General features: G+C 41.2%; 1 protein-coding gene across 1 annotated transcript; it reads left to right on the forward strand.

Moving 5' to 3' along the window:
- Positions 1 to 2,504: 2,504 nt before the first annotated feature.
- Positions 2,505 to 19,997, forward strand: crb2a (crumbs cell polarity complex component 2a; the record flags this gene model as incomplete). Its single annotated transcript, XM_084571616.1, has 13 exons — positions 2,505 to 2,556; positions 8,825 to 9,517; positions 10,168 to 10,363; positions 10,997 to 11,136; positions 11,503 to 11,673; positions 11,760 to 11,873; positions 12,630 to 13,583; positions 13,847 to 14,421; positions 15,113 to 15,278; positions 16,525 to 17,395; positions 17,700 to 17,816; positions 18,975 to 19,101; positions 19,285 to 19,997. The coding sequence occupies 13 exons, from the start codon at positions 2,505 to 2,507 to the stop codon at positions 19,504 to 19,506; spliced, it is 4,398 nt and encodes a 1,465-aa protein (XP_084427742.1). The 3' UTR covers positions 19,507 to 19,997.
- Between the last annotated feature and the right edge of the window lie 3,185 nt (positions 19,998 to 23,182).

Raw genomic sequence — 23,182 nt, forward strand, 5'->3', positions numbered from 1 at the left:
AACAGGAAAACCCCCATTTTAATTGTCCAAATATCTGATATACTGCCCACCACTCTGAGTGTTTCTGAGTACATTGAGAAGTCAGTGACGGGCTACACAACTGAGTCATTCTATCTGTCAGTCACACTTTGAACCACCGCACTGGTGTCTCAGAATGTTCAGTCATTTGAAAAGTGTCAGTCGTATCAGAATTTAAACAGAGTCTGATGTCCTCATTAGCTCAAAAAAAGTGCCGATCTCAGATTAATAGCTCATGACCTCAAGATGTATGAGGAACATTGTCATTTGGATGACACAACTGGTGAGTAATAGATTGGGTTAAAAACACTTCCTCGGCCATGGTGTACTTTACCACTCCAACTTTATCCGGTACAGATTAGAGAAGAAGCTCTCAAGGACAGAACAACGAATCTGGTCTTTTTCCTCTTTGTGGTCTGAAATGTTTATTCTGTAGTTTAGCACAGCTTGCATTTCCGTAGCTCAGTGTACTGAAAACATTGAGTGAACACATCAGCTCAGCTGTGACTCACTTGAGTGGGTTAGTGTGTTTTTTATGCTTACTTGGAAGATGTTTTATCTTTTAACTCTAATTCTCTTGATGATAAAGCATTTGCCACTGATGTGTGCTGTGTGTAAAGCTCCACATGGGATGAAAGGTTTAATTTTCAACCTAATATTGGCCATTTTCTTGGCCTTTGGTTCATCTTCAAACAGTGGAATCAACATGAAATTTGCCCTTCTTGAATCAGGGAAAATTAAAGTGAGCCCCTCACCTTCAGCCTGCTATCAGACCAAGAAATATCAAAATATAAAAGACACTTACTACACCTTTATGTTCCAAGAAGATGAACTCTTGATAATGCATATTGGTAGTAGCACAACAATATGCTCAAACATAATGCATTTGGGAGATGATTTCCATTAAACTTTTGGAGAAAATTAAACTTCCAAGGGAGATGAATCATTCGAATTTTGACATTATTGTGAACTGTCTTCCCAGTTCATTAGGTACACTAGAGAAAACTACAGTCCTGCTCTATATCCCCTTTCGTTATAATGTCCAGTGTATGCTGAAACAGCATCAGAAAGGTGGTAATTCAACTGGATGATTATTGTGGTGGTGGATGTAGTTTGTAGTGCAGCCTAGCCTATTAACTAAAATAGGGTTGTCAAAATAATAGAAACCTGTGTTGGTACAACACAACACGATACAGTAGTACAACGAACCACAGCCTCCAAAACCCACACACAGTTGAATCAACAGCTCTATCAATTATTCAAAAGCTAATGCTGCATCCCAGAACCTTCATGAAGAGAAGATTTAGTAAAGGACTGTTAGATTAGGATACTTTTGTTTTCACTAGTCCAGTGAACTTGAATGTATTTCTGCTACCTCCTTTTTGAATGAAGAAGTCACTGTCATGTCTGGATTTTTTAAATCTATTTTTATATATTGGGGTGAAATAGGGACCACCTTTATAATTATACTACATCTCCTGAACAGCACAGCCACTTGAGACCTTTATAGCCTACTTTATAGTTTATGTCTTGCCATTATTCACATATTCGCTAATGTGCACAATACACAATATCCAGGTCATGTGCCAGTCACGGTGACCTAAAGTTCACTGGTGCAAATCTGTGTGGTAGGACGCGGGGTGTCAGGCGCAGCTGCTAATAGGGAGGTTGGGGGATGGAGGGAAAAGGGAGGTGCAAGTTTCCAACTGGCTAAGAGATGAATGTCTGACTGCTAAGCTCCAAGGCTCCAAAAGAGCCACTAAAGCTACTGAAGCTGCTGCCTCATTAGTGAAGACAGTAATGAGCCAGGGACTAAATCCTGGCCTGGATTGACTGGACTGTACAAGTCAACGCAACCACAGACTGAATGGTTCACACAAGGACGTCCAGTGGATTTAAGGTTCCTAATACGGACCAATATGTTCTCAGTAAATTAAGTATGTGTGCATATGACAGCAATGTAATTCAAACCTTCCAGCTTTTGGACAAGCCATAACTTATAAGATGTTTCAGGATGAATGCGGGAGAACACAGTTTAATGGTATAATCAGAGGGAAAGGGTCTCAATAAGCTGTGTCTGCCTTTTTTTTTGTTTATTCTGTATGATCTGAAGGTGACTAGCAGATACTTGAAACTTACTTGCTATCTATCTAATATATGGGATAATAAAAACTAAGATAGGTTAGAGCAAGGTTGGAAAGTGAGTGCCTCGTAGTGAGCATCAGTATTAGCAGGTGTTAGTCCAGCTCATGTTTTCCTGTCGTCTCTCATGGCTGATTACACTCTGTGAGCCCAGAGCAGGGAGGGCTTTCTGTAGCCAAGCATGGGTGGTGTGTAGCATGCCACCCTCTGAACACAGAGCAACAGCAACACAGTGAGAAGTTTCTTAGTCACCCGGCAGTATGTTAACACTTTAGGACTTTTGCACTTCTTCCTTTTACACATACCCTTGTGGTCTTACATAGACCCAGGTCAAAGGTTTTACCATGGAGTTAAATCTAAAGACGATGCTGCTGACAATGATGATGTTCAAATGGGGTGAGTAGAAACACTTAATCCTTTTATATGTGAAATGAACAAGTTACATGGAAAGACCGAAATACACACAATATACATACATATACTTATTGTATTCTTGCTGACTAAAAAAGAGAATATTAGCTGGTATTTTATCATCCAGAGTGTAGCTGTGGATTCTCACTTTTCTTAATCAGTAACTTGAGCAGGTCTCAGGAATGCCATCTGGGCTCTCTAAGATGCTGCTCCAGCAACAAGTGGTGCTCGGGAGGTGCTTGTTGAGTTCCTTTGTTTATTAAGACACTGAAATTGATGGAGAATAAACTGGGGTGCTCTGCCCTTCCTCACTTTTGACAGTGATGAGAGATGTGGCTTATTTTCACTGAATTTTTACAATACTGAGAAGCCACAAGCATGTGGAGGATCATCCTTTTAAATTCTACTTTGTGAGACGGACATCTTTATTGGATTCGTAAATGTAAGCCAATGTGTTATTGGTTCATTTGTTGTAGAAGGTGTGTCTTCAGAGGCAGCAATCCAGACATACTTACATGGGTTTTAGCAGCCCTTTCTGTCAGATTTGACACATGACTGGTTCAGAATGGGAGACAGTGCTTCTCAGTCATGCATAATCAGTCAGAGCAAACAGAGATGAGATGAATGAAGAGAAGCTCATTCAAACTGTCTGTGCAAGGAGGTCCAGACCGAGGTCCCATAATGTCCAGAAAGTTTGTATTTTGGCCCTTATAGCACCCTCTGCATGAGTGGGGTTTTCTCAGTGTAAATCTGTCACAAGACTTTGTACTGCAGTTGATTGCAGTTTTTTATTTAAGCGTAACATTTAAATCAATTCTGGTAATGATTAAATGCAAATTAGAAGTTGTTACAGCCACTGTATATATCTCACTTCTGACTCTTAAAGTTTTGGTGTGTACTCTAAACACATCTGCATCACTACTAAGGGGTGGCTGAGTATATTGTTTGACTAGGCACTCAGTAGCTCTCAGAGTGTTCTCAGACTGTGGGCCAGGCTGTGTTTGAGGGTGTAGAAGCAATGTACACGAGAAAAAGCAAGTCTAGGGAATCGTATTTATGTGGAAACAATACAGTGTGCTCTCACACTACGAACAGAGAAGACAGACACAACTCATCTTAATGAGAACGGAGACTTAAGAGAAAGCTATGCGTGTAACTGTAACACTAACCCTAAACCTAACACTTCAGATTTTTGGATTATTTCATTGCTGAAAATAGATTAGCAGCTAATCTGTCTCAGTGGTAGGTCAAAACAAAAGGCAGATTACAGATTAAGGGATGATATAAATGACAATGGGAGTGGGTCTGACAGTCCTATTTGTATGTGTGTACACACTGGAAGAGAAAAGTGGTTCCGTCCTCTTGTGTCCCTGTGATGATATGTGTGTGTATATATATATGTGTGTGTGGGTGTGGGGGTGTGTGTGTGTGTCTGACAGGCTTTAAAACTACTGTCTTTCTATATATATATATATATATATATATATACACACACAGTATATGTATAGATATATATACACAGTATATGTATAGATATATATACAGTGTGGTGGGAGAGTAGAAGGAGGAGAGAGAAATGTATGGCCAGTGTCTTAAATGCTCACCTTCCACCAAGAAGCCCTCAGTGTCTGTCACCCTGGATGTCACTGTCTGACCTGTTTCTTCTGAGCCACGTCTGATTGGTGCAGCTGTCTGAACAGTCAGCTTTAACCTTGTGAGTGTGTTCGATGGATTATCATGAACGATGTACAGGTTGGGTTGTGTACGACTGTCTGCTGTGTGTACGTCTCAGAGTTCATGCTTCTTTGACTACATGTAGAGCTGCTTTTTTCCCCCACAAGTTTAGTCAGATATCACTGACCTATTCGTTCTCCTCAAAATCTGTACATTACCTGTATTTAACAGTTGTTGTGAATGACCCATCCTGTTATCTACGTCTGTGCATCACGAGAAGTACACATGAGTATGATTTGACTTCAGCACATTTGCCTTGTGGCTAGTAGCTTTTGATGTTGGATCTCCAAACCCAAACAGATGAATTAATGAGTATAAAGCGCAGTTTGGTTTAGTTTCATAATTAGTTTTTAAAAGGCTTGATTGTGTCTAATAGCACAACACAATGGAAAGCCTGTGTGTTCAGTATGTGCAGATGATGACGAGCATGATGAGGACCATGAAGAAAGATTGCAGGTGAGTTGCCGGTACCTTGGGCTGCTAACTGGAGAGGAAGACCCACAAGGATAATGATGTGAGCCAGGTAGACCAGGCAACGTGCCTGGAGCTAATTTAGGAGCCCTGGCTCTAGCTATCTGGCAGGAGTGTAGTGGCAGAGTTGGATACCGGTTGAAAGTTTGATGAAGGTTTGATGAAGGTGATGAGGTGTTGCTGTTGCGGCTGAGCTTTGACTCAGCACACCCGCTCCTGCTTCGACAGCGGGTAGAACACTTGATGTTAATAAATAAATAAATGAACAAAAAGCTGGGAATTCCATCATGAAGGCTGCATTCCTTGAATATCGCATTGATATACTGTAAATAAACCATAGCATGTTCTATAGATTGTAATGTACAAGCCACAGCCAACCCAGCACAAGAACATTTGTCTAAGGTTTCGTAAATCAACACGATGATCAACAAGTGTGTAAGAGAAATTGAATAAAACACGGTGTAAAATCTACGATTTTGAGTGAGAGAAGTATGTGAGAGAGAATGTGGTGACAGAGTAGGTGACAGAGGGGACACATGCTAGAGATTGAGGCACGAAGCTGTAATCTGTGCAGGTATCCTGCCACCAGGAGATTAGACGAGCAAGGGGATTGGCCCCAAGAGGCCTGAGAGATTACAACATGGAAAGGCTCTGTAGGTCAGGGAGGCCATCAAACCTGCTATGGTGAAAGAGGGGGATGGAAAGTAGGATGAACAGTGGAAAAGTGGGGTGGCTCAGGAGATGGTGGTCGATCACAGAAGAGGGAAAGTGTGTGCACAATTTAAATCTATGCATAAATCTAAATTTGCCATCAAAAACAGAAAATATAAAGATAATTCAAATGTGTGAAAAGCAGACACTGTGAATCAAAAACATATTTAACACCACATTTACAGAGGTATCCTCAGGGAAATGTGGGTAGTTATAACAAACAGTACCCAGCATTTTCTGCATTGTGACATTTTTAAGTGAGACCAACTCCGAAAAGTTGATTCTTCTTCTTTTAAGACACTATGTTCACGGTATTACCACCATTATCTAAACCAACTTATGTGATCATGAGCACGCATGTTAACAGGAAAAATGGATAGAGCAAGAACTGAGGAGGCCCCTCTAATTAAAGCCACAAAAAAGCACAACCTCAATATAAGAGGTCATGTGGCCCCCATGGTTAAGGTCCTCTATCTTGTCTGCTGCCAGGTGTTGTTCAACTCAATACATATAAATGTCATTAAACACAATAAATTATTTGTGTACTTCCTCAGCACATGACTGGACAGTGTTTGACCCAAAAGCACTTATGTTAAGTTTCTTACCAGGCAAGCAAAGGATCACCTGCTCACTTGCTCAATGTGTTTATCCTGGTCTCCTTCTTAGACTTGAACCTAATCTTGAAACCCTTGACAGCCACCTGGAACTGCTAGTTTACAGGTGGTTAACACTCTCCTACACACCCACAGTAATCTGTAAGGTTCAAACACACTTAGTGTCTACACCTTAGCCTAAAGGCACGATGCACCTTAAACAGAATTAGGAATGACAACAACCTTCTGCTTGAGAGGAGCAACATCAGGCCATGGTTGTAAATCTGTCTACACCTGACAGACCTGAGAGAAGCTGCCAAAGAGCAAATCAGGCAAATAGAAGTCAGTATGCGGTTAGGGCATTAAGACACACTGTTCTTTTATTTGCATCTAACTGACTATGTATTAATGTATTGTTTACAATTATACCTCCACCGATAAATGCAGGCTGCTAACTGCCATAATTCCACAATATATCCCATCATACAGAGCTTCAGCCATCTTTTATCATGACACTTAATCCATACCCTCCATACAGTTTAGAGGCTATGCATTACTTAATAAGGACAACTGAATATAAACTACTTTTCTATGCTGTGAGGCGGTTGTTATTTTGTTATAAAGAAGATTCCATCAGTGTGGAAATCCATACACATGCACTGTACACAACCATCACTCTGTTAGTGCAGGAAGGAGACTGACTTATTATAATCATGCTTACATGAGTCATCATGCTTAAATGGATGATGCACACACAGCACTATGGTGATTTTAATGAGGGGCCAGCAGCACATCCAGAAAACAATCCGTGTAATAATATTACCAAAAGATATGTTGGTTTGTTTTATTGTATATTGCCTCACTCTCAGTGCGCCCACATTCCTCCCCTCTGTTACTCCCTTCACTGTTAATATCTTTCGGTTCAGTGAGAATTTGGAACCAGCACACTGATCAAAGGGTTGGGGGAAGGAAGGCTGGATGGGGGTATTTTGGAGGGGGAATTGAGTTTGGCCTAATAAAAGGAATGTGGACTAATTCCACAGGGACCTCATCGTGAGGGAGAGTAAGTCCTCACTAAATGATCCCACCCCTTTTGATGCCCACGACATACAGAAGAGCTCACAGAGCGGCTTTTCATGGAAGTTAATGCACAGTACAACCATTATTTACACTGGCTACAAGCTAATTGAAACAAGAAAAAAACAATTAGAGCTAATAAAAGAAAGTCCTCAGTGTGCTGGCCCTGTGTTAATTAAGAGCAAAACCTGCCTACATCTTTGTGAAACAAGACTAAAAATCCCATAGTGCCCTCATTGTGGCCCCAAGAATGGACCCTGACATTTACAATCTTCTGTGAGTGTTTTTTCTATGGTGTTTTGCAGGTTAACCACAGTTTCCCATTTCAAAGAAATTTTATTTCTCCATATTAATGTTTAATTCTTTTTTAAATGTCTTTTCTTCTTAGTTTTAGTGGTAATATGATATGGACCTTATTTATTGGGGCAAGAGGAGAAGAATCAAGAGTAGGTACTGTGATACAAACAGCATATTGTGAAGGCAGTTGATCCACAGTCTTTTAGTCATTCTGGTCTCAATACACATGTACTGAGGTCTCCTCCTGCGTGTTGTGCTGACGCACACCACAAGACTAAAAATAAAGAGACTACGTGCCTACATCACATCAGATAAAGTAACAATGATAACCTTGGTGACCAGTCATTTGTATGAGTGAAAAAAAGAACTCACTAAGAACAAGAGAGACTGGGGTACATGTGTGAGAGAGCTTAAACTGTACAGTGTACAGTATGTTAGGTCTTAACAGTGCCAGGACTCCCACACAGTCTTTTCAGAAGTGAGAGGAGATTAGAGGAAATGTCAGTTTGAATTGAAATGTAAACGGTTTAAAAGTAGGTCACCTGTTTTAGTCACACAGTCATTTCAGTTCACCCACTTGTTTGCTGCTGTTAAACAGAGACAAATATTGCATTTACATATCCCCTGCTGGTGTCCCGTCAGCATTACTCATGTGACAGACCTGTCATGAACCTTTGCCTCATACGATGCACAGTGTGCAGTCCCACAACACTGGACAGCAGGAGGGAGGGAGCTACTGTTACTGGTGTTTTCAAAATTTAGCCTTAATATTATTACATAATAATCATATGAAACAATGGTTTTCTGTGAAAAGTCTATTTAAATTTTTAAATATTCATCTGTCTTAACATTAGAAATCTTCAAACAAGACATGAAACAAGCAGGTGTATGTGTGTACAATATTTGAACACCATCCACACAAAAACGTGTTTTGGACCAACGTATTTCTCTACAGAATTATTCGTTCAATGTCACATTTAAGAACTAACTCAGGGTCTTTGTTGAATGTTGTAAATTGGAGTTGCTGATTCCTGTTCAGTTCAAAGTCAGATAAACTTAAAGAAACAATCCAGGTAAAAAAAGGCTTTGTGAGAGGTCTGAAACACACTCACACACAGTCATCAGATGGCACCTTTGTGGGAGAGAGTGGGGTCAATGAGTAGTGAATAGTGAATATGATTATGCTTTATTGTTACATTTGAGTTACACTGGTACTGGTTACATTAAAGGAACACACCCTTTCAAAAACCCTATGAATAATTTTCCTTAAAACGTTTAGGAAAAACATTTTCTGAGGTCCTTTAAGCTGTCTGAACCCTGCCTCAACATACATTCACTGACCTCAACATAACATTTGGTATGTTTTTCAGGAACCCTTTGCACAGCTACGTCAGAAAAGTGTTTGTCTGCACCCTGCCACAATGGAGCTACCTGCGTGGACACATCAGATGATTACGCCTGTATCTGCGCTAGAGAAGGGGTGCGATACATGGGTAAAAACTGTGATGAACTCTATGACGCTTGCTCCTTTGCGCCGTGTGAAGACTGCACCAGCACGCCTGGCACCACAGAATACCACTGCATCTGCCCGGATGGAATGACGGGTGACAACTGCACAGAGGAATTGGACGAGTGTCAGAGCAACCCATGCTTTGAGCCTCGTTCTCTTTGTGTAGACCAGCTGAACGGCTACTTCTGCCGGTGTCCTGCTGGATATGGAGGACGGGACTGCAGGACGCATGTGACCGACTGCATCGATAAACCCTGCAGGAACAATGGGACTTGCGTGTTACAACCAGAAGGCTTCGAATGCCACTGTGCACCAGGGTTTGAGGGGAATACCTGCGAGGAAGATGTGAATGAGTGTTTGTCAGAGCCCTGTCAGAATGGTGCTATCTGTATAGATGGAGTGGCAGAATTCCACTGTTTCTGCGTGCCAGGCTTCCAGGGCTACAACTGTGAAATCGACATCAATGAGTGTGCCTCAAGACCCTGTGAGAACAATGCCACATGTATCAATGAGAAGGACCACTACGACTGTGAGTGCCTGGTGGGCTTTGCAGGTACAGCACATGCACACACATTCAGATTTGTCATAAATAACACCTAAGATTATTTTTTTTCCACCTAAAACTTTAGGTACAAGAAAAAAGTTCAAATACATAATTCCTTGAAGATACAGGCATTACTCGTATCATATCAACTTCTACTTGTCTGCATCATTTGTTAATTTCAGGGTGTTTTGTCTGTTCCCGATAAAGACGGCATGAGGAGTATTTTAAGCGCACAAGATGTTTTGAATCAGGCATTTTATCTGCAGCTCAGATAAAGTCTGATAAAGAGTGAGAAAAACACTCCCATCTCGCCTTTCTTACCCTCCTTTCCTTCTCCATGAGCCTGCTCTGTGTCAGAAGAGCTTCGTGTTATCTGTGAGTGCTCGGGCTAGATCGTACTGCTGCATTCCCCTGTCACTCTATCAGTTAGTTAGGAGAATGTTAAGAAAGGCTTTTATCATCTCGGGTATCTTAAGACCAGAATAGACACGCTGATCTTGACAGGTGGGCAGTTCATTGTGGTTTGGTGTTGACTTACAGATATGTCACCAATCATTTGGCCATAAACAATTTACCTGATATGAAAATTAGCATTAATAATTGTTTTAATATCCATGTGTTCTAAATCCTGCGTAATAAATGCTTTCCTCTTCCTCTAGGAGTCAACTGTGAGACTGAGATAGATGAGTGCGAGTCAAGCCCCTGCCACAATGGAGCTACCTGCCAGGACCTGATTGGCATGTACTCCTGTGAGTGTCTGCCCGGGTTTGACGGCATCGACTGTGAGATTGATGTCAACGAGTGTGCCAGTGATCCTTGTCAAAATGGAGCCAACTGTCGCGACATGGTGAACAGGTAAGCCGGACACGCAACAGTGTAGTCTGTGACTGTCTATAAAGAGAGCAACCACTGAGTTGCCTTCACTTTATTCTCTTGAACTTGCTTATCCTTAGGGGGTCTTACTTCAAGAAAATATTCGCACTCACATGCACACTGATGGCTAATTTAGAATCCCCAATTAAGCTAACAAACATGTCTTTGGATTTCGGGATGAAGCTAGAACGCCCAGAGAAAACTGTTGTAGGTACAGGGAGAACGTACAAACTCAACACAGAAAGACTCCAGAACCTTCTTGCCACCATGTAGTTTTACTGTAGGAAAATATGGGTGTGGAGTTTATGTAAGATATTAGTTTGATTTTTCACTTATTACCATCTTTGGAAGCAGAAAAGACAAATCTTAGGAAAAAGTGAAAAAACTATGGAAGTGAGCACGGACAAAAAAAACAATCCCTAACCCAATGGAAAAGTGATTTCTTCCTTTTTAATTAAAAAAGAGCATTTACATTTACATAACTGATTTTTCTCTACTTTCCACTGTCTGTCATGGTCATGTGTTCACACTAAGGAAAGTCTTTTTCGAGCTGAGTTTAGAATGTTTCTATTTTGAATATCCGGCTGTATAAACACTAATTTGTGTCTTTTGCAGCTATGAATGTGACTGCAGTGACACAGGATTTGAAGGCGTCCACTGTGAAGTGGACATTCTTGAGTGTGCTTCTGATCCCTGCCAGCATGCTTCCACGTGTATGGAAGGAATCAGAGGATACACCTGCCTTTGCTGGCCAGGTACTGACAAAACATGACACACACAAGGCACAAGAACTTATCTGACCGCCATGACACAGCACGCACCACCTTTATCTGTTGGATTTAACCTATAAAACACAACGGAATCATGTATGATTCCACCTGGAACATAAAATGCACAGTCATCTGACATATTGCATTAAGTCATGGCAGCAGCAGCAACCAGTATTTCCAGAGAAAGCTTCTTTTAGAATATCATTATGATTTTCTCATGTAAAGAAGGAACTGCATGTTTGTTGTGGTTCTTTTTGACCTTCAAGTTTTTGTCTCAACCTAGACAACACTCTCCAAACAATTAGATGCACAACAGTTACAGTATATCTGCATTTTGTTTTGTTTCTCTAGGTTATGAAGGTCCAAACTGTGAGATTGACATAGACGAGTGTGCCGAGCATCCCTGTGAGAATGACGGGGAGTGTTTTGAGCGTTCAGATCCGTCTCACTGGGAGCTAGAGTGGGAGCTCAGCTTTGCAGATGCAGCTGGGTACATTTGCCAGTGTCAGCCTGGATTTGCTGGTCAGTATGAACTAACTAAAAATGACTCAACATGTAGTCTCACACTTTTGAAATCTTCTGATAATATTTTTTTCTTTGCGTTACAGGAGAGAACTGCTCTGTCAACATCGACGAGTGTGAGTCCGAACCCTGCCACAATGGAGGCACTTGTGAGGATAAGATCAACGGCTACACCTGTACATGCCCTGTTGGATTCTTAGGTGAGTCCTTCAAATTGAAATACCAGCTGGGGACTAAATGTTTATTATATTTGAACTAGTTCTCATCTTGATCTAACGCTCAACATGTTTTCAGTCTGACGTTTTTATCAGTCGAGGAATAATGCTAAATTAAATCTGTGGTGACCAAAGTGGAGTAATGTTCCTATTTACCATCTTCAAACTGTCAGAAACTCATCAAATATAACATAATGTGGTTTGTTTTCTACATAATTCAATCTGTATGTCATAGTTTCAGTTTCCGCAGTACTGCGAAAGATAGTAAAGTAAAGATACCTATCCAAACTTTTGGCTGGTGCTGCAAGTTACCTTTGAATTTGGAACTCTACCTAGAATGAACTTGAGTAATACTGAACTGATGTTAAAAATGCACTCAGTGGAAGGTCAAAATAGTTGTCTGCTGCAAATACACCTTTTCCTCCTACTTGATAAACATTTCATAAGTTCAAGTGGCCAGCTGTTTCAAGAATCTACTTGGGCTATTATAACTATAACTATATTTTTATCTTCAGATCCTCAAAGAGGTTCAGGTTTTGAAAAACAGATGAATGTGGCTGTCAAGAATGAAAAGAAAAAGAGAAAGATACAGACACATTGTTGGTTTTAGTATTTTCAAAAGAACAAAGAAAAATGTAAAAAAAAAAAAAAAAAGAAGGCAAAATTTATTTTCCAGTACAGATTTAACCCTTTCATAGTCAGATGCCATCGTATTTGACAATGATTGTCGTCTCCCTCCAGGTGAACTGTGTCAAGTGAACATTGATGAATGTGAGAGCCAGCCATGCCAGAATGGTGGCTGGTGTGAAGATGGCAGGGCATCCTACACCTGCCACTGTCTTGAGGCAGAGCCAGGTGAACTTCCTTGGGGAGGTGATCACTGCGACGTAAGGCTCCGTGGCTGCGTGGGCCATAAATGTCAGAATGGAGCCACATGCCAACCGTGGCTTCAGGATGGAGAACACGGGCACACATGCTTGTGCCCTCATGGCTTCTTTGATGAGCACTGCTCCACGAGAACTACATTCTCCTTCTCCACTCCTGGATTCATTCTCGTGCAGGTTGTTCTAGAACAAAGGACCCGCAGGGAGGCTGAGCACCATGTTCACCAAGGTTTTGGGGTACAGCTACGCTTCCGGACCACTCTACCTAATATGTTGCTCTTCTTCAGAGGGGATGAGGACAATCATCTCCTCCTGGAGATTGTGAATGGTGGTCTTCATTCAAAAGCCTTCTCTGAAGAGTCTGAATTGGATGTAACATTTCATGGTTTGGTTAGTGATGGAGACTGGCGGGAAGCTCACGTGGTCATGAATAATGAAGGTCTAGTCTTGACTTTGAAAGGTCCTGGCTGTGACAGGGATGGATGCAAAGTTATAGATGATGGTTCAGATGAGCCACCCTTCCAGCCCTCTGAAGCCTTTACTAATGTATATATAGGTGGAACACCAGCAGAGCTTTTCGAGTACTCCCTAAGTAGTGGCAGCTTCATTGGCTGTATGGAAGACCTGATGATCGACTCTAAGCCCATCCTACCTCAAACACTTCCAGAAGACCAAGGCCATGAGCTTGGATGTAACAAGACTGAATGGTGTAAGCCTGATCCCTGCAATGGACATGGACACTGTGTGGACCTGTGGACCAGCTACCAGTGTGACTGCTACCGTCCCTTCCACAGTGAGAGTTGCTCTGAGGGTAAGCACTTTTACCAAAGTCAAATCATCTGGTAAATCTAGTCTTATCAAACTTGTCATATTTTGTTGGTACTTATTTAGTATTTGACAGATTATGGCAAAAAGTGTTTCCTCATGACATGACACCAAAATGTAGAGGAAATACAGCACTAATTGTGAACACTCTCTACTACTGCGAAAATAAACTCGGTCAGCCAGCTTTGTTGGAGAAAGATTGCTGATATAGTCCACTTTTAATTAAAACTTCTGTTTATCTCCTGACAGAATTTCCTTCATGGACCTACAGCCATGAGGACACAATGAGTTTCAGTGCCTATGATATAGGTCAGAACCATAGGAGCAACTTCAACGTGTCTTTCTTCCTGAGGTCACTAAAACCAGATGGCCTTCTGTTCCAGCTAAGGAGACCCTCAGAGGAAGACAGGGGAGAGGTCTACTTCTCAGTCTACTTGGGGATGGGGAGGGTTTTGGTCAGCTCTCTACCCAAGAGTGCCCCACTCACAGCCCCCATATTTGTGGCCAATGGTGAAAAGCAGCTGCTACAGGTGGAGGTCCAACACAGACAGGTGATTTTTGAGCATGCAGGCCTCCGCTATAGAATAGGAGAGATCCCTGAAGTGAACGTTGAAAGCGGGGATCAGGCCTATGTAGGAGGACTTCCGACTGACTGGGACTCTGATGTGTGGGGTGGCCATTTCAAAGGTTGCCTGCAGGATCTTCGCTTAGACTCAGTCCATTTGGGTTTGGATGGATGGAACAGCTCAAATGAAGAAGATGTTTATATGCCAAGTGATGCTGACAATGTAAAGGATGGCTGTGTCAGTGACGATACTTGCAAGGTAGGTAATACTTCCCTAATCCGCTGTGCCAATAAGTATTAGTTTTACTGTCACAACAACTGTGTTCCATATGAGGGACCAATTCCCTTATCTAACCATAATCTATGCATACACGCATTCAGACTTTTCCTGGTTGAAAATCAGTGTCTGAAGTACTGAGAATTTTTTACTGCCATCTTAACTCCCTCTCAGCCTAAATGTCTCCTAAAATGTTCCAACAAAGTAGCCAAATGATCACCATCACAAACAGCATCCAATAAACGACATCTGATGTTGCAAATCTACAAATTATATCTACTGTATACATTCCTAAATAGATTTCCCAATTACGGTGGTACTGTAATCACTGGCTAGAGTGTGTTTAGAGGCAATGATTTTTGAAGGGATGAAGTGCAGTTATGTCCCTGGTAGCCCTGAGTCTCCAAGGGGAAGTTGCTGGTGGATTGTGGGTGAATGAATTTGGGAATGAAAAAGCAATTTGGTTAGGGTTGCGGAAAGCCAGTGGTTTGGTTAAATTTAACATGTGTCACAAGTCACAGTGAACTATTTTTTTGGTACTAAGCTAGACCCCATGGCTCCCTAGCTTTAGCTACCACAGTATCACCACAGTATCACATGTTTTTGTTCCTAGTCTCACAGACAGAAAAGATAAACAATAAATACAATTAAATGGCCATGCTTCCTTCTACAGATGAAGCCTTGCCAGAATGGAGGAGAATGCACCATCACATTCAACGACTTTACATGTTCTTGTCCGGAGGACTATACCGGAAAGACCTGTGAAACACGTGTGTGGTGTGTAAGTGATCCCTGCGTCAATGGCGGCCGTTGTGTGGATCTTCCTGATGGATATGAATGTAAGAACATCTGCATAATTGTAATTGATCAGTGTTCATTTATCCTGAGGTTAGCAGCTTGATGGACTATAGTTGTGTAAAAGCCAGCGATATATTCTAGTGCAATTGCTAGAGTTGTCATGTTGCTATGGTTATTTACCTTACCCTAAGTTACATTACAGATTGAAAAAGAACTACCGAGCAGCCATTTGTATTGGACTCCACAGTAAATACACTGTCGCCAAGCATTATGCCAGATACCAGTCCTTTCTCACGCACTCTTGACAGTGGCGCTCTCCTTGAAGATGCTTGAGTCACGGGCAGACCCATACCACCGTGCCACCACATCATTTAGTTTCACTCTTTTGCACCTAATCATGAAGTCTCAAGGCTTTGCACTTTACATATGCCTCCGAATAGGTGTAAGATTTAGTTTCAGACACAGAACAACACTTAGATGGTGCAACAGGTATTAACGCTACTTAGGGCTTAAAATGCATTTTACACACAGCCTTCTCTTACAACTACTACTACTACTGAGGGCTAAAGGCATAGATGACTCAACAGAGCTGTGACTCTGTGTCCAGTTATGTTCACAAGCTGGTGAAGCCCCGTCATATATGGATCACTAAGCACATCAGGATATAACAGTCTAGCTTCAGCCTGCAGACCTTTTCAGCAACAAAACAGGAGAGCAGGTCTAACCTTCCACTTAAACGTAGCACCCCGGTTCAAAACCTGTTTCTGGCTGCGTCAAGGTTGCAACACCCCATCCTCTAGGAGTGGCTGCCTTTTTACTTCAAGTGTGGCCCCATGACATGCTTCTCTGACACGCTTTGCAAACTAATACTTAGAAAAGTGCAGTATAAATGTGATACCATTTATATTACTATTTAAATACCATCTCTCTTTAGCTGCAACAATTACTGGGTAGCATTCACAAATGTTTATATGCTTATATTATTTATATATCCTGGAAAAATCTCAGTTTTGGTAATAAACAGTTTTAGTGCCATAGATAAACCAGGCTTTAAATCTAAATGTCTTAATCTTATGTCTATATCTAAATGTATTATAGGCACGGAAGCATATAGTTGTGGTATCCTGTGTCTGTAGATCCTTGAGTTAAGTTAATAGTGACTGGAGAGAAAATATTGTTTCAGATATATACAGATACTCATCCATTGTGCCAGTTTTCCAGGTCGTTTGATAAATGACATCCAAACACTGTAATAATAACATTTTTTTTTTCTATGTTGGTTCTTAGGTCTGTACAATGCCACATTTGAGAACAACGCTGTGCACTATAGTGCTGGAGGCTCCCTGATGGAACCTGTTTCTAATATATACATTGAGCTGCGGACTCGATCAGAGAATGCTGTCCTCCTGAGGGCTTCGCGGGGCTCTGACCTGCTAATGGTAGGTCTGCTGGACTCTTCAGTCCGCGTTGAGATCCACATTGGCAACAGCATGGAGCCTCTGACTTTTACAGGAGTCCGTCGAGTGGCAGATGGGAGCTGGCACCGCGTTAACGTCTCTATGGCTGAGAAAAATCTCAAAACCTCGCCCTGGGTTATCACTGTGGATGGAATCACAGACGCCAGCAGTGTGCCAGAGCGCACAGGAAGTGTTCGCTTTCTCAGCGAGAAGGGAGCAGACCTGGCCATCGCAGAAAGCTTCACCGGCTGCCTGGGTGCAGTGATGCTTGGAGGGGTTTACCTTCCTTTTGTGGAAGACTATAAAGCCCCAGAGCGTGCTCAGTTCCATTTTGTTGGAAAACCAAAGATTAATTTGGGCTGTACCAGTGCTCCTGTTTGTGATCCAGGACCTTGTCTGAATGGAGCCACATGTGAAGACCTCTTTAATAAATATGACTGTGTGTGTGACTCTGGTTGGGAGGGAGATCAGTGTGAGACAGACACCAATGACTGTGCTCCTCAGCCCTGTGTTCACGGAAGTTGCAAGGACTACTTAGCTGGTTTTGAGTGCCTTTGCAATCCTGGATATGCTGGTGTACTTTGTGAAGAGGATATTGACGAGTGTGAGCATCATGTTTGTGAACATGGAGGCACCTGTCAGGATGGACCCAATATGTACACCTGTGTATGCCCCAAGGACTACAGTGGCCCTCGATGCCAGTAAGTGCAAACTCATTTAGTTGTCAATTACATATCATAGATTGTATATGTTTAAAGTTGGGTAGTGAGATTTGTGCTGATCCTTGGTACTAAGCTAAGAGCACCTCCAATCTATGCATCAAAATCAGTTAAGATAGAGCTCATTAGCTAGACAACTGGAAATTATACCATGATACCTTGTTTTCACCCCCTCAGTTGCTACTACACCTCTAGTTATAAGATGGCTGTGCCTATTTCTGTCATATTTTAGAATGTGGAATCTGGAATGTCTTATTATAGTAAAATGTAATACTTTTTCCACCAGGTGGGAATATCCGCCAATACAGTGTGGTAAAGATGTCAAGTGTGCAAATGATGGTGTCTGCAATGACGGGCTGTGGGGAGCTAACTGTACATGCATGCCAGGTTTTACAGGCAGCAGGTAAGCTCATTTTATGGTATGATAATATTTCCTGTAAATGCCATATTTCCTGTTTTACCTCTTGTTATATATATGATATAGATTTATACTGTATATAATAGAGATTTTCTACTGAGATATTACCAAATCCATCTGTGAGGTGTATCTGGTTCAAATTAGTGTTTATGAAAAGGGTTTAAGAATTTTGTTTGCAATGTTGAACACAACATTAGATGTGATCACATCAGTCTGGCTGACATATATACTGTATAAGCACCAGCCAAGGTATATAAAACTGCCTTTGTAGTAGTGCCTGCTACATTAGGTGTATGCACAACAGATATTTTGCCACGATGAGACACACCCATGTATGCACACACACAGAGAGACACAGACAAGGCAGTTACAAATGCATCAAATACACAAAAATGGCTCCTTTGCCTCCCTACTGCTGGGGCCCTATAGTTAGTACTCAAACTGGGGCTGCATTTTGATCTCAGCTACACACCTGTACATTTTCATGACTGTATAGGATAGAATTTCACATGCACAAATCTCTAAACTTGGTTTTAGGGTTAGAATTAGGTTAAGATTAAGGTTACATAAATGGCCTTGCTTTTATATAGCGCTTTTCTACCTATTGGTACTCAAAGCGCTTTACAGTCATAGACACATCTACCCATTCGTTCACACAAGCACACACACATTCACACACCAGTGCCACGCACTGGGAGCAACTGGGGGTTCAGTGTCTTGCTCAAGGACACTTCGGCATGTGGCACATTCCGGGGATCGAACCGCTAACCCTCTGGTTCGTGGACAACCCGCTCTACCTACTGAGCCACAGCCACCCATAGTAATATCATATTAGACGCAATAAGATTTTGGGCTTGTAGAGTCATATTTCCATGTAATTCCACTTGATTTTGTTGTTGTAAATCAAATTTAGTAAACATGAAAAGTAAACTGAGAAGGTTTAGCTTCTCTTACATGTGTGAAAAGGTTTGTTGATCCTCCATTGGGGTGATTCAAAATTCACTGAATGAAACCTGCACGCATACACTCAAATGAGTATTCTTGAGCAACTAACAGTTTGATAAAAGCTTGTTATTTAATCTTTTAATATGTGTTTGAACTAATTACCTTCTTTAATGACATCATGGATTTTCTTTCTTGCAGGTGTGAATTGGAGATCAATGAATGTGAGTCTAACCCCTGTCGAAACGGCGGTTCCTGTTTGGATCGATTCAACATGTTTGTGTGTGAATGCCCCCCTGGTTACAGCGGTCCCATCTGTGACACTAATGTATGTATTTGTAATGTATTTGTCAGCATTTTATAGTTACGACATCACATTAAGTGCTTTTAATTTCCTGAAGCATGATAATTTTAAACAACCGGAAACTACCAATAGAAAAACTATGCCCATGTGATGTTTTAGTCATTATTCACATCACAGGTGCAATATCTTCCTTCTGTGCCTTTGCAGAAACAAGCCCATAAACAAGGAATCCCGTGGCTGGTGGTAGCCATCCCGCTGCTGTGCTTCTGTGTGCTGATACTGGTCATTGGCCTGACCTTCATGCTGCTCACAGCCAGGAAGAAACGACAGTCGGAGGGAGCGTACAGTCCCAGTGCTCAGGAAGTGGCTGGAGCCCGACTAGAGATGGACAGCATGCTCAAAGTCCCACCAGAGGAAAGACTAATCTGATACCACCGCTGATAAATGAAGAGAGTTTGAGGTGATCCGTGCACTGCTGGCAGGTGCACAGGACTCACTGTGAAACGTGTAGCTCCTCTGAACTTGTTGGCTGAACTGCAGGATGTGTGTTGTAACATATAGCCCCTTCCTGGTGGAGACAGCTACTAACCCTGGGTTGCTTCTCTATGTCACTTCCTTTTGACAGAAGCACGTGGACCGGGCCTGTGGTGTAATTTTTACGATTTGAAGAAACAACCACACATCCTCCAGAAACTCACTGATAGAATGATGGTTTAAAGACATTCAATCCATTGTAGTTTGCCTATGACAGAGCCTTAACATGTTTCTATAGCTAGTGGAGGACAGTTTAGGGGCTATTAGAATCATTGCACAGTCAGAAATCACTTGGTGTTGGCACAGTCACAGGTTCATGTGCTGCTGCTGCTACTGGGTGCTGGGCACCTTCAACAATCAAGCCAACACACGGCTATAAGGCTGCAGTTCCTCTGATTGACACTAGATGGCTGTAAGAACGTTCTATCTGTACTGGAGTGATGGGGAAAATGCTGTTACATTTGTGTTGGATGGCCATTTTTCCATGTATTTACAATGTGTGATTTGATAAATACTTTTCCATGTTAAAGACATTGAGATATAAGATTGTTAAAATAAGATTTGTTACATGCATTTACAGCCACCTGTTTTTATGCATATTCTAATTTGCACAGAAAATTTGAGTGGTGGACAAAATGTGCTTAGCTGAGGATCTACAAATGTTTAGGCACTAAAACTAAAGGAAGGATGTCCAAAAAACAACACCAGTTCCAGCAGGGAATTCAAATGAAAGAACAGCTTTATGATTAGTGATCTGATTTGTTAAACATGGCTTGTGCAAGGAGGAAAAGCACAAGAAATACACTGGGACATCGTCAGTTCAAGGGCACAGTGATGCCTTGAGCGGCCCAGGACACACACTGGAGGTGGAGGAGCAGGAGAATGATGCTGTAGATCTGGATGGATGGAAGAGATGTAGCGCAGAACTACTAATGAGCTTGAATTGTTTTGAAGACTGTGAAAACATATCTGAGATCTGCACTTCTCACCCACTTTGTTGCACTTAAGAAAAAGATAATCAATGTGATTGAGAAGAATTTCCAGCTTTGGTTGTCACGGGCCGTAAAGACTTCTCTGTGGTTAAACGTAGCATCTCATGAATTCATGTGCATCACAGGTGCTATAACACAGGTTGAGCAGTGATGAGGACTGCTGTGCAGGAGAATTAATAGTTAGGAACAGAGGAGCAAAAGAGGAATTTGACAGAAAAATGCACATAAAACGTCTACTGCATATTATATGAAGCCACTGTCGGGCTAATCTTTGAAGTGCAGCCCATTTCAAAGTTTACACAAAGTGAATTTTCAGAGTGGTTTCTCTTTGTGTCAAGGTTGTACAGTTTGTATATTTACTATATGTTTATTCTGTATTTTAACTTTTGTTGAGTTGTACTCTTTGTATCTCATGTAAACAAAGGAAGGGATCATGTTTGTCTCATCCATAGAAAGGTTTTTCATTTACAATCAGCAAAAAACATATTTAACCCTGACAAATTCAGAAAACTGCCTCCATAGACGTGACACTTTCAGTGTGTCCAACATGGAATTACTGGACAAGAATAAATACGGAATACAAATACCTATTCTAAAGTGTAGGTTTGGGAAATGTAGAAAAATCCTGGAACTCATTAAAATATGACCAAATGTGATGTAAAGTATTACAGTTGTACAGTACAATTAGTCCAAAGTTCAATCTTGGCCGCACTGTATATCACTAATTTCTTTGTTTTCTTTATTTTGATTTATAAAATCCAGAATGATTTGTTTGTAATGTATTATTAACATGGAATAAAGTGAAATACCCTGCGATTAACAATGCATCAAATGCACAAAGCAATCATCCAACCACTTAGGAGCGCTTCACTCACAAAGACGGACAGAAACACTAGTAAAACATGTTTGTGCCCAGGATTCTGTTGTGCCACCCAAGTCTGGTCCAGAGTTCATTTCATAGGCTTGAAGGTTCTACCTTCCAGGCCAAAAAACCCTGCAGCACAAAGCCCACACACTAAGACTACACTTTACTCCTAAAACTGTTGCAGGCAATTGTGTAAAAAGAGGATAAACACTGTACTGAGCAAATGTTAAAGGCGCTAGAACAGTCGCCTTGGTAAATATTTCCCATCATCTGAATTAGAGCTTAATTTTCCAAGCATAATTGTGTGCATAAGCAAAAATGTAGCGACTTTGGAGGATTTAGCAGTGACTCAAAATTTATACTGAATACTTATTAATGATCAACAACATAATATATAGGCTCAAGTAAAATCATAGTCAAACAGTAGCCGCTAAAAAAATGAAAACATTGTTTCTCATTTCACAGTTTTATAATTATGACTGAATGATGATTTAAACATGTAATATTTACATGACGTGAACTGTAGAGAGGTTTCAAACTTTTGAGAAAGAAATTCAGCTTTGCAAATTCATGAAGAAACACATTCAACATGTTTGCTAGACATAAAGGCTATAGAAAGAAAATGTTTGTGTGAATGAAAACTCCATAGGACTACATAACTTATTCCAAAAGCACTGGTGTGAGACATTTCTGGTTCCTCAGTTTGGTTCCCACGTCCAGATCAAATGGGAAAAAATTAATAAATTAAAAGTGCAGCAAGTTGCTTTGATATTGGAATGTGTATAGTTGGCACACGGCTTATTAAAGTGTGAGACTGCCTCTGAAGTTATGCGAGTATTTCATATCTTCAAATTTGTCAAATGCTAAGTTAAGTCTTGAGTATGCCAGCCAAGATAGCCCCAGCACACTGTGACCCTTTAAAGGACTGTTAACGCCTGCATTTCTATGCGACTCCCCAAAGAGATGTTTGTGGTCTACGGTCCTTCATTTAGAGTATTTTCAGACGCATGTGTGTGCTCTTGCCATTGAAAGCATCCATAAGGGTACACAAGTAGGAGCTTTTCAATGATGCACCTGTACACACTAGCTACAGTGATCCATTATGTGATCACTAAATGCTAGGAAGGAGTCTTGCCTTGCCTCCAAAGAGCTTGACTTGGAAGAATACGCCCCACCAAGTAACCCAGGTTTGTGCTTGCCCATGGGTAAGATTACTGGCCATTCTCAGTTATAGGGTTAGCTTAACATCTCAAACTAACGCAGGTAAAATGATTTTAACTAAGAAACACAGACGAATGTGGCACAGTGTGGTGGATTTTAATGTTAATACTGGTTTTAATATTTGTCTTCTACATAGGGACATTGTGGCGTGAGCATGTTGTTGATGCCCGGGGGGGGGGGGGGGGGGGGGGGGGGGGGGGTAGCACATATAGATCAGACAGACTATAAATTCTTAAATTCTAATTTAACCATGTAGTAATATCTGATGGTATTGCAGGACCAAAGGTCAGAGGTTCACATCTTAAAATCATCAGTGATGCTTAAACATGGAGGTTAGAGGTTAGAGAAAAAAAGAAAGTAGAAATATAATGAATGAATAATGAAATACAGACTGAGATTTGTCATTTTAATTAAGTTAAGGAGATATTTTATGATTAAATATTTGTACTGTGTAATAAGCAAGTGCAGCATACTAGTCTCCATAAATATGAAA

The sequence above is a fragment of the Chelon labrosus genome (genome assembly GCF_963514085.1).
Source record: "Chelon labrosus genome assembly, chromosome: 22".
Classification (NCBI taxonomy): Eukaryota; Metazoa; Chordata; class Actinopteri; order Mugiliformes; family Mugilidae; genus Chelon; species Chelon labrosus.